Source organism: Myotis davidii, unplaced genomic scaffold, assembly GCF_000327345.1.
Source record: "Myotis davidii unplaced genomic scaffold, ASM32734v1 scaffold174, whole genome shotgun sequence".
Lineage (NCBI taxonomy): Eukaryota > Metazoa > Chordata > Mammalia > Chiroptera > Vespertilionidae > Myotis > Myotis davidii.
Window position 1 is genome coordinate 6,180,083 of NW_006289087.1, and position 12,375 is coordinate 6,192,457.

At 42.2% G+C, this 12,375-nt stretch overlaps 1 protein-coding gene across 1 annotated transcript in view; it reads left to right on the plus strand.

The window, feature by feature from the left end:
- USH2A (Usher syndrome 2A (autosomal recessive, mild)) overlaps positions 1-12,375 on the plus strand; it is a 442,266-nt gene that overhangs the window by 358,718 nt on the left and 71,173 nt on the right. The window contains 4 exon segments of the mRNA XM_006761291.2: positions 555-738; positions 1,913-2,070; positions 8,837-8,995; positions 11,280-11,442. Of these exon segments, the coding sequence (XP_006761354.1) occupies positions 555-738; positions 1,913-2,070; positions 8,837-8,995; positions 11,280-11,442 (664 nt within the window).

Below are 12,375 nucleotides of genomic sequence, written 5' to 3' on the forward strand. Positions count from 1 at the left end.
GATCCAGGAAACGGAGACTGCGTGGAGATCACGTAGAAAGTGAGTTTGGGGAAAGAGGAGAGGAAGGGAGGGAAGAGGAAAGACGATGACCTAGGTCTCTGAGGACTGAGCCACTTTGAGGTTCAGTAGGGGAGACGGAGCCTGTGGGGCTGGAGGGAGTGGCCGAGAGAATGGAGGAAAAGAAACAGCACATGGCGTCAGAGAGGCAAAGAGAAAGTAGGCTTATTTGGTGACGTGGATAATTCAGGTAAATACTAGGTTATGTTGCTTTCACATATTCCCTCAGGTCATGATTACATTCAGAGTAACAGCCATGTCAGAGAAGTTTCCCATCCCTACTTGGATGACATTCACTTCTTAAGGGCAATTCAAAAATAAAATAAAGATATATATATATATCTCCAATTATGTATTTCACCTCCAAAGTAAAAATATCTTGTCATTTGCCATGAGATTTGTTTTATCAACAGATAAGAGCATCCGAGCATGCCATGACATTGATGAGATGTGTATTGTATCCTAACACTGAACCCTCATTGTGTTATTTTTGCCAGGCGTGTGGGCGACACCTGGACACATTATCATCAGTTCTACAGCCGTGGAATTACACTGGGGGCCGCCGGATAGGCCCAATGGCCTTATTTCCTGGTATCAGCTGATTCGTAATGGCACCTCGGTTTTCCTGGGGGGCAGCGAGAAACAGCATTTCACTGATCAGAACCTGGCGCCCAACAGCAGGTAAACCAAGAGAAGACTTTACCAATCAAACAGTTAGAGTTTCAGATTTTTCAGGGTTGAAAAGAGTGTATCTCCCACTGAAACAATATTCCATTAATTAGTTAATCTCCTCATTCATTTGCCATTGAATAGCTGATGAGATCATTGAATCCATTTCAGATATCAATGATCCAAGAGCTGGCTCGTTATGTTAGTCTTCAGGATACACGAAATTTCTTAAAAATCTTCTAGATGACTTGAAAGCATGAGAATTTTTAAGTAGATAAAAAATACAAAGTATTAAACTCTAAAAATTTAATATCTTCAAATTATGCATTCCTAAACTAGCACTAAAAGAAATTTAAAGAGTTTTATTTTAGGTCAACTACCTTTTCTTCTGATACAATGTTTTCTCTGCTTTCTACACTCTCTATAGACCTGGGTGGTTTTAGGGGGGAAATCCACTATTTGCAATTCATTTCTCAGCAGAGACAAGATATATTTTAGATCAACAGATGTTCTATTGCAGAGAATAAAGATCAATTTAGTTTTATTGTAGAGAATGGCAGATCAATTTAGAAACATCTTCCTCTAAACATATTTCCCTGAACTCTAACCCATTTAAAAATGGGGAAGATTAATTGGAATCCTCCACAGTGTACTAGCACACTCCAAGGTGCTCCTGAAATCTTGAAGAAAAGCCATGGATTGCCAGAGGGTTAAAAATAAGTGTCAACCTATGAACCAGGAGGTCTCGGTTCCATTAGAGGGTTAAAAATAAAGTGGCTCAGTGGTTAAGTGTCAAGCTATGAACCAGGAGGACACAGTTCCATTCCAGGTCAGGGCACATGCCCAGGTTGCAGGCTTGATCCCCAATGTGGGACGTGCAGGAAGCAGCCGATCAATGATTCTCATCACTGATGTTTCTATTTCTCTCTCCCTCTCCCTTCCTCTCTGAAATCAATAAAAATATATTATTTAAAATAAAGTGGGGAGGGACAGAAATAGTGATTACCTGCAGGCAGTCCTGCCCATGCTAGACAAACTACCTAGTCTGTGGCGCAGTTTCTAAACAGGGAACAAGGAGTTTGCAGGTTGCCACAAATTTAGGACTAAGCCGTGGGTAGAAAAACCAGCAACCCTTGTTCAGTCCTCTCCTGCTTGGCCTTACAGCATGTTTTGTTTTCTGATTTAGATACATTTACAAGTTGGAAGCCACAACTGGAGGCGGCAGTAGTTTTAGTGACGAGTACCTTGTACAAACACCTCTCCTGACACCAGAAGAAATCCATGCTCCATACAATGTCACTGTGATTGGGCCTTACTCCGTGTTCGTAGCCTGGACCCCACCAGGTAAATAAATAGTGTGTGTGTGTGTGTGAAACATTTTAGAGGACATTAATTGCAAGTAAGGATTTTATGTATGTGAATTTAGGAAATCATGTTTCCTGAATAATATAAACAAAATAATCCAAGCCGTACTTTTGCAGCTATGCATGAATAAGTTACATATGCATGCCTACATATAGCTAGATAGAGAGCTATATAGATACCCAGATATATGTTATTCTATCAAAGCAATACTTTATTTCAAGTACCAGAACCTAAAAAGGTCTGTTTCTTCACACATATATATCACTGCACTGATTACTTTCTCGGAATAGCAGCGCTGGCTTGCGACCTTCGGGACCTTCGGCACGTTGCTCCTTGGCATTTTGATAATTCCATCGTGTTTTCGTGCCACAGAGTAAAATGAGGCCGAACAGAGCCCATCTGGCACCAGATCCACCCTATTGACTGGCTGGTTCTCAGACTCAGACCAGGGTCCTCTACCAACCAGACTTTCAGAGAGCCATGTGACCAGGGAGGTCCCTGGCTCACCACGTCACCTGCGCTTTTAACATTATCACACGCATAAGTGGCCATTGGTCATCTGAAGACTTCCCACTTAGTAAGGATGCGGAAACCTCTTTCTTTTAAGACACCCAAGTGGCAGAGGGGGGTGGTGGATGAGAAAACGAGGATTCAGATCCCAGCAATGCCACCTATTAGCTGACCTCAAGCAGCCATTTCTTCTCTCTCGGTCTGTCACCCTATCTGTAAAATGGAGAAAATGGCAGTTCCTGCGTGTATAGAGTCCTTATAAAAGACTGAATGAGGTAATATATATAATTGGCATTTTCTGGTTTGAAATATTCTAGTAGTGACAGTGATTTTCAAATAATTATTTTTGCCTTTAGTTACTCACTTTTTAAAAATGTATTTGCTCCAACATTTGCTAGGTCCCAAGGTCCCTATCATGACTATAAAACAGCAGGAGTGGGTTAGTCCATTTTTAAGAATTTTTTCATATTTCCCCGTATTTTTGCCATTTTTTGTTTGAGTTCAACATCCTACATCTGCGTTTAATGAAAAATGTTTCCATTTAGAAAGGGATCATTGTGACATATAATACATCTTTTGCTTCTTTAATAGAATCTTAACTCTTGTCTACCACAAGCTTTGCAGAAATTGCTCATTCCAACCCAGCCCTGGAGCTATTGCAGAAAAGGTTTACACACTAACTCTGCCCGTGTAACCAATGGTTAATAAATCTATAATATCCAGACCTGTCAATCTTTTAGTTTCAGATGCACAAAATCCATTACAGAAACCCTGTAATATATGGAAAGATTAAAATCTTAAATTACACTCTTTTCCCGGTGCCTAGAAGGATTTCGAACTCAGTAAACAGGCAGGTGATTCTGACTCGTGTATAATCTGCGGTTGCTTTTATTGGGAAGTACCTCATGCTGTGTTTTGATTGGGATAATAAAAATATTTTTCTGTTCCTGGATTGTCACAAATATATATTTTAAACAGGAAGAAAACAACCCTGTAATGACTGAGAGCTGTTTATTTGCTCACAATCAGGAGCTCTCTGGGTATAGATCAGAGCCCCCTGCCATTACAAGATATTACATCATAGGCAGAGCTGAGAGGTGGGCACAGCCGTCCCTACCCGGAGTTACTCAGCCTGAATGAGCATAAGAATCACCTGCAAATACTGAGCATGAATCTCCTGGAGAGCCCAGTTGGCATGGCTCAGTGGTTAAGCATCGACCTATGAGTCAGGAGGTCACGGTTCGATTCCCGGTCAAGGATACATTCCCGGGTCTTGGGCTCGATCCCCAGTAGGGAGTGTGTAGGAGGCAGCCAGTCAGTGATTCTCTCTCATCATTGATGTTCCTAGCTCTCCCTCTCCCTTCTTCTCTGAAATCAATAAAAAAATTTTTTTTAAAGTTCTTAGATGGAATCGAAGAAGCTAAACCTTTCTTAAAGGTCCCACAAGATTAGGGACTATGAATCACCCACACCCAGTAAAACTAATTCTCCGAAAACATAAATCAAACCAGTGTCTTTTGAATGCCCAAAGTGAAAATAGTGGGAAAATTAACTAGGTGGGTTTCTTTTCGTGTATTTTGGTTTTGGGTCTGTATGGACTGAGGGACCTCCCACATTCTTAGAGAATAAAGTCAAGGTGGTTGGTTGGCTATAGAGAAATACCTAGGCCATTAAGTGGGTTTTCAGTTTACAAATATCTTGATATTTCTTTCTGTGAAAAAGAGATGAAATGCCTGCTCTGCATTGCTGTTCTGTGAAGTTAGCGAGTCAGCATTGCAAAACTTCTAGTATTCGGCTTGTCCATGCTGCCCATTAATTACTATTCAAATCTATAGACGATGTAGACCAGGTTGGTTTATTCCCAAACATGTCTTCCCACCTCTCACCAGCTCTGAACCTTGGGGTCAGGACTCGCACATTGATATGAAACAGACCAGAGGACCCACACTACCTTAGTGGGTGAAAATGTACAGAAAATGAGGAAGCAAATTGCTTCATGGTAGACAAATGGTTTGCTCAGAATAATGGAGACAGATCTCCCTGCTGTTTGAGAATCTAAACATGCAAAATTATTTAAGCTCTGGATGCAGTGATGAGCCTTTCTCATTTATCAAGGTGATGACTATATTTTGAACTCTGCTAGCCCTAATCATGTTCTAATTAACAATGTCATCGCATGTAGCAGGCACTTTTTCTCCCTAAAGATGGTGAGTTATTTAGGCTTAACGCATAATGTCAGAATACTTGTGCTTTTCCTTCCACATGTATCGCTGAGTCCATTAAAGAAAAGAATTGGCAACAAGTCTTCCACTGAGAAATTTCAATTAGTATTGCTTAGGAATATAAATGTTTTTTATTAATCAAGATTTGATTAAAGGGTAGCTAGCCACAGTGTGTCCTTTCTGTAGACACCGGACCATAGACACCGGACCACTTGGCGTTCTCCGTGGTCGGCAAACTGCGGCTTGCGAGTCACATGTGGCTCTTTGGCCCCTTGAGTGTGGCTCTTCCTAAGCCTTAGGAGTACCCTAATGAAGTTAGTAACAGTGTACCCACCTATGTAGTTGAAGTTTAAAAAATTTGGCTCTCAAAAGAAATTTCAATCGTTGTACTGCTGATATTTGGCTCTGTTGAGTAATGAGTTTGCCGACCACTGTGTTAGATCATCGGCTGCAGTGTACTAGGTATTAGATCAGATACTGTCCACTTAAAGGGAAAATGGGCATTCAGATTTCTAAGAATCCATGTTGCATTAAATGGGATGATTCAACATTGGCAAGTGTTTCACTTTTCTTATCACCAAGTGACCGTGAGTTTCAGGAGAAATGTAGAACTTATATTAATGATTTTTGGTTTATTTGCATATTTTTATTAGAACATTTAAGTTCTCTTTTAGCAAATTCCAATTATAGAACACAGTGTTTTCAAATATAGTGACCATGTTATGCATTAGATCCTCAGACCTTTTTCATCTTATAATTGAAGGATTGCACCCTTCCATTTCTGTTTCTTTTTTTGAAAAATGTTTCTCCATGTCCTTTATCCATTTTTTGAACTGGATTATTTTTATTTGTTTGTTTGTTTGCTTTTGTTGTTGCTGTTTTTTTCTATTGAGTTGTATGAGTTCCTTGTATACTTGGATATTTAACCCTTTATCATGTAAGTAGCTTATATGTATTTTCTCCTATTTCATAGTCTGCCTTTTCATTTTGTTGGTGGTTTCCTTTACTGTGCAGAAGCTTTTTAGTTTGCTGTAGTCCCACTTGTTTACTTTGCTTTTGTTGCCTTTGCTTTGGGTGTTTAACTAAATGTATCTTACAGAAGCTTTTTAGTTTGCTGTGATCCCACTTGTTTACTTTGCTTTTGTGGCCTTTGCTTTGGGTGTTTAACTAAATGTATCTTACTTTACTGAGTTCTAATATGTACTGGGCATTTTCGTACAAGATTAACACATATTTCAGTTAATGCTCAGTGCATCTTATAGTGGCCTATGGTCTTCCCTACATTACTAATGAGGAAAGTCAGTGTAGATGTGATGAGCTATTTTTCTTGTTTGATCACATCGGTGTCAGAGCAGAATCACAGTGAGTCTGACTCCAAATTCTGTGGTCACCACCACTGTGCTATATTTTCTCACTATTTTTCAGTGTAAACAGTGCGGGGAGTAAATGATTCTCTCTGCATTCTACTCTGATACGGATCCAAAGCTCACAAACTTTGCTGTAGGTATGGCACATGTGAATGAGGGCAAAGTTGCTCAAGGATAGTTCACCAGCAACCCAGCAGGGTCACTGCGCCTGTAGCTTCATCTTCATGGATGCAGTTCATTTGCTTTTGGATGGATAATTCATCCACTCATTGTCACTGACATGAGAATCTTTCCTGAGCCCCGCCCATGGGGAAGGCGTGATTCTGGACACTGAGGGTTATAGAGAAAGAGACGTTGTCCCTCCTGCCAGGAACGCTGCCATGTAATAGGATAGAGTGCATAAGGTGACAACTATCATTCAAACTATGGATGTGTGTTTCACTTTCACACCCCCAAAAGGACATAGCCACACTATTCCTACCTGGACCAAGAAGAATTTAGGCTGATTTCTTAAAAGCAGTATGTTAAGTGCAACTGACGTTTTGAAGCGCATGAGGCTATCAAGCTGAATTAATAGTTTCCCTGTTAGAATTGTTCCTGCTCCAGCTCCTAAAAAATATATATATTTTTGAAAGATTGATTGACTCGTCCCATTGTAAAGTACGCACCTGCTGTGAAATGAAACCACAGAGAGAGAAAAGTGGAATAATTTAACTTTTGTATTTGTAAAGGTAATCAGGGTTTTTCTGATTACATCTTAACTTCATAAATGTTAAATAACCTATCAGCATCTAGTTGTTGTAAATTATGAAAGGGGGCCCTGCAAGGAATATTAAGCACCGGGCCCCTTGTTCTTCAGCGAGCGGGGAAATGGGCTGCGGCAGCCTGTCACCGGGCGACGGGTAGCTTTGACACGGAATAACGCAGCTGCCGTTTGCACTTAGGGGAAATTGGCTCACTCGGGTTTCCACTGCTCCTCCCGGTCTGACATAAATGTAGGAACTCGGGGGCCAACCCGGTCTTGGGGCTTCCCAGCTGACTCTCGCAAACATGCCCACTCCATCCCAGTTAGCCAGCGGAATACCAGGCAGCCGGGCCGGCTCAGACTTCTTGCAGATGGCACGGGCTTGGCGGGGACACAGGGGGCTGTCATGTCACCGTTCTGGAGGTTGTGACAGGGGAGGGGCCTCGTTCCTGCACGCGTGTCAGTGTTTGACAGGCTCGCAGCGTCCAGGGGCATTCTCTGCCTCCGCCCCTCCTTGGTGGGCGCGAAGGACGTTTGCTTTTGATTAGGCAAGACGTGAAAAGTGTCTTTGCAGGTTCATGCTTTGGCTAGCCATGTTTAAACCTAGATCAGGACTGTGTCTAGCCGGGCCAGTGTGCTCAGTGGGTTCGGCATCGTCAAGTGCACCAGGAGGTCGCTGGTTAGATTCCCTGCCCTGGTTGCAGGCTCGATCCCCAGTAGTGGGTGTGCAGGAAGCTTTAAATGTAAAATGTAAAAGAGCCCTAGCCAGTTTGGCTCAGTGGATAGAGAGCGATGGCCTGTGGACCGAAGGGTCCCAGGTTCGATTACGGTCAAGGGCACATGCCGCGGTTGCAGGCTCCTCCCTGGAGGCAACCAGTCGATGTGTTTCTCTCTCATTGATGTTTCCTTCAGAGACTCCTATTTTTATCTGTTTCACAAATCCCCTCGCAGCTCTGGTTTGTAGCAGCTCTTGTGCCGTTTGCGTACTGAGGCTATAGCTGCCAGAAGCAAAACCACATTGCGTTCTTCAGACCCCGTCTCGTGGGTTGAGCCCTGTGCTGTAGATTTCATTGTTTCTACAACATTGTTAAACTTAGGTACTACAAAGGTAAATCATTAAGCCCATGAACGTTATGATCGTCAGATCAGTGAGAAAACTTCGTGGGAAAACTTAACTCTGTTCCTCATTCAAGGCCCATTCCTCCCCTTAAGCCAGTGTGTACGTTGAGTGTGATCAAATAAAGCTTACAGACATTCAATCAGATGACTGCATTGTGAAGAGGCTCACATGACAAGACCTCCTTTCGTTGGGATGTATTGTGAAAAATGACATTTTTTAAACCCAAATTTCATATGTATTCAGACCCGTAAGTCTCACTGACAGAGTGGACTGTCCTGACTCCGTAATTAATGCACTGGGGATTCTCTAGGTAGGCTCTGATTTGGATATTTTATGGGCTATTATGTCAAAGATCCGTGTCAGACTGGATGCGTACACAATGCCTACAGAAAAATTATTGCCACAAGTGAAACTGGTGGGGAGATATATATATATTTATACACCTTAAGAGTAAGCCTAGGAAAAGCCGATGACACCATTTCTAATTGCCTTATACTTTTTAAGAGGTGAAATGTGCTTTGTATTCATTTGCCTGTAGAGTATCTCTCTGAAAAGAACTATTATACTTCATTTGTTTTTTTAAATGGTGATGCTCATTTCTTACTTTGGAATATGCATTCTAGTATTTCCCAGTTTACGTCGCATGCCATTATTAATTGCTGTATTAAGCAATAATATGCCTTTATGTTATAAAAGTTTAAATATATGTTGTTCTTAAGAGATAGACATTTGTTGACCATTCTGTGCAGCGTACACATGTTTTATTTTTCTCTCTCTCAAGGGATACTGATCCCCCAGATGCCCGTGGAGTACAGTGTCCTACTCAGTGCTGGCAGCGTGGCACCTGTCACCTCCGCTGTGGGTCAGCGTCAGTCCGTCCTGCTGGGAAATTTGGCTCCATTTACACCGTATGAGATAAGGATACAAGCGTGTCAAAATGGTGAATGTCTTTCAGACACTTGTTCTGGGCTATTATAAAAAAAAAAAGATTTTATATATTTAAAAAAATGAAGGGATAGATTCTCAATTCAAATACAAAGGCTAACATTTCATTTCTCATTTGTCCTGAGCTATTTACCCAGAAAAATCAGCGCCTGGTATTGAGTGGAGCATTATGCATTTCTGCACATTAAATCATGAATATTTAAATATAGAATTAAAAGAGTGGTTTTGCAAAGTCTTGTTTTATCAGGCCCTTGAAAGGAAAAACACCTGCACCGCACAGGCGGATCGCTGGTACTTATAAGACAAGTCGGGTATTACAGAAATCGCATGGGCAATGTGGTCACCTTGGTTCTGTTTAAACTTTATTCGGGAGGGGCTGGGGGGAACGGGGGCATCATTTAGAAGCTGAGTTACACTCAAATGAATCATAGATATTTTAAGGCCCTTCCCTGACCCCTATCTTATGTACATAACCTGTCACCTTGAGTTGCGTGGCTTAGACTAGTGGTCAATGAAGTCATCTGCCTCTCTCACTCTTAAATGTTCTATATTATATAACACCCAATTGCTAAGAAAAGGAAGAATGTAACTCATATTGGTGTAATTCATCTTAGGTTAAAGAAATGTTGAGTACAAGACTGTGCTACATGTCCCATAGGAACTTCTGGGATTTTTTTGTTTGTTTGTTTTAAATATATTTTATTGATTTCAAAGAGGAAGGGAGAGGGATAGAGAGAGAGAGAAGCATCAATGATGAGAGGGACTCATTGATTGGCTGCCTCTTGCACAACCAGGGCATGTGCCGTTGACCGGAATCGAACCCGGGACCCTTCAGTCCCGAGGCCAATGCTCTGTCACTGAGCCAAACAGGTTAGGGCAGAACTTCTGTTTTTTGGTTTTGTTTTCAGTTTTGTTTTGTTTTGTTTTTTAATTCACTGCGGTGACTTTGGTTAATACGATCATATGTTTCAAGTGTACAATTCTCTAACACATCATCTGTATATGGCATTGTGTGCTCCTTACCCCAAGTCAAGTCTCCTTCCATCACCAGTTATTCCCCTTTCACCCTCTTCCACTTCCCCCACCCCCTTTCCCTCTGAGAATCACCAGACTGTTGTCTGTGTCTCTGAGTTTTTCCTTGCTTAATCCCTTCCGCTTTTGCATTCAGCCCCAGCCCCCTCTCTTCTGGCAGCTGTCAGCCTGTTGTCTGTGCCTGTGAGTCTGTTTCTGTTTTGTTAGTTTATTTTGTTCGTCAGGTGAGTACTAGTTCCCATAGAGTTGTTTAGGATGAGGGGGTCAGTGATTTTGCTCTCCTTTCATTCTGAAAGTGTGACTCAGTTTGCCCACTTCTCTGTGCAGACCAGACCAAGGCCTTTCGGTTTGAAGGGTATTGCTGTCCCCGATGTGGTCTTCAGCAAATCAACATGGAAATAACCTTTCATTAATGTTCCCTTGATTTACATGTAAAATCAACTTCTCCCCTCTGGGTCCCTCCATCTAGGCTATGAAGAACCAATATCCTTCAAGTTAATTGTTTGATTCCTGTGTGTTGAGAGATGGTCATTCTTTTAAAATACTGGCAAAAAATGATTAAGAGCATAAAAGATGTGTAGGTCACAACTTAAGAAATTAAGCATAAGAAAGAAAAAAAATTAAACACATTGCTTTGTTGCTAGGACTATGATGAACTAGAGCAGCGGTTCTCAACCTGTGGGTCGCGACCCCTTTAGGGGTCGAACGACCCTTTCACAGGGGTCACCTACGACCATCGGAAAACACATATATAATTACATATTGCTTTTCTGATTAATCATTATGCTTTAATTATGTTCAGTTTGTAACAATGAAAATACATCCTGCATATCAGATATTTACATGACAATTCATAACAGTAGCAACATGACAGTGATGAAGTAGCAATGAAAATAATTTTATGGTTGGGGGTCCCCACAACATGAGGAACTGTATTAAAGGGTCGCGGCATCAGGAAGGTTGAGAACCACTGAACTAGAGGAACCTCAGTTCATGCGAGCATAAGCTTTCTTGCCTATGCCTCTATAAAGATGTGGTTAATGAATTACTGCATCTTCCAAAAGTGATTCTGTATTTGAATATTCAAATTCTGTAGAGGTTTACAGCACTCATCTAAAATATGTGTAGAAATGTGTATATGAAAGTTCAGATAAAATGATTTTCATGATATCCTTACCCTTCTATATGCATATGTAAATCTTTTCCCTGCTTGGTAAGTTACTAAAGGTCTTGATTTTTTTTCCAAGGAAGCTGTGGAGTGGGCAGTGGGACGTTGGTCAGAACATCAGAAGCAGCCCCAATGGATCTGAGCCCCCCTGTTCTTAGGGCGCTGGGGTCCACTCGCATAGAGGTTACGTGGATGCCGCCCAAAACGCCAAACGGAGTCATCACCCACTACTTTATTCACAGGTAACATCGATCATCATTGTTATGTTTAATTAAGAACGTGTGCCATTCCAGGACTGTAGAATCCGACACATTTTCTGTTTCCATAAGGGGAAGGGGTGGGAATTGATGATTTGTGCAGCAGCTACTGGGGACTGAGCTTGGGACTGGAAACGTGGACACATTATCCGAGGGGAAAAGCCTCAGCCAGCACGTGCCAGCTTGGCATGAGTCGGGTCTGAAAGAGGAGACCTCAGAGCCACATGCCCTCCCTCTGATGAAGGGGCAGAGTGTCCATCTAAGACAGGGAAGAGGTGTGCAGGGCAGATACGGCAGACATAGACCATTGGCAGATGAGATCCCCCTTCCAGAAGCAGGGCCTTACAGCAGGCATCAGACCACAGCACGTCTCTTCTCAGATCCTCAGCCCAGGTCAACATCTTTCAGTCTCTCCTTTCAATGGCCTCACATCTTCCCTTGTGTGGGCCAGTGCCCTGGTCACATCATGAAACGTGGTTCGGGTCCCTCTGTCCCTTCAGACATTGAAACCCTTTGGTTCAGAGCAATCTTCAGTGACCAGCCGAGGGTTTGTCAGAAAATGATGATGAGGGAAAAAGTATTCCTGCATTTCCGGTTGTACAGGTGGCATTGCCCCAAATGAGCAAGCCACATTGCTTCTCAGCAGAAGTTAATTTGAAGAATCATATTTCTTTTTTCAGTATGTTTTTATTGATTTCAGAGAGGAAGGGAGAGGGAGAAGGAGAGGGAGAGGGAGATGGAGATAGAAACAAGAAACATCAAGGATGAGAGAGAATCATGGATCAGCTGCCTCCTGCACACCCCCAACTGGGGATCCAGCCCACAACCCGGGCTTGTGCCCTGATCAGGAATCGAACCGTGACCTCCTGGTTCCTAGGTTGACGCTCAACCTCTGAGCCACGCCAGCCGGGCTGAGGA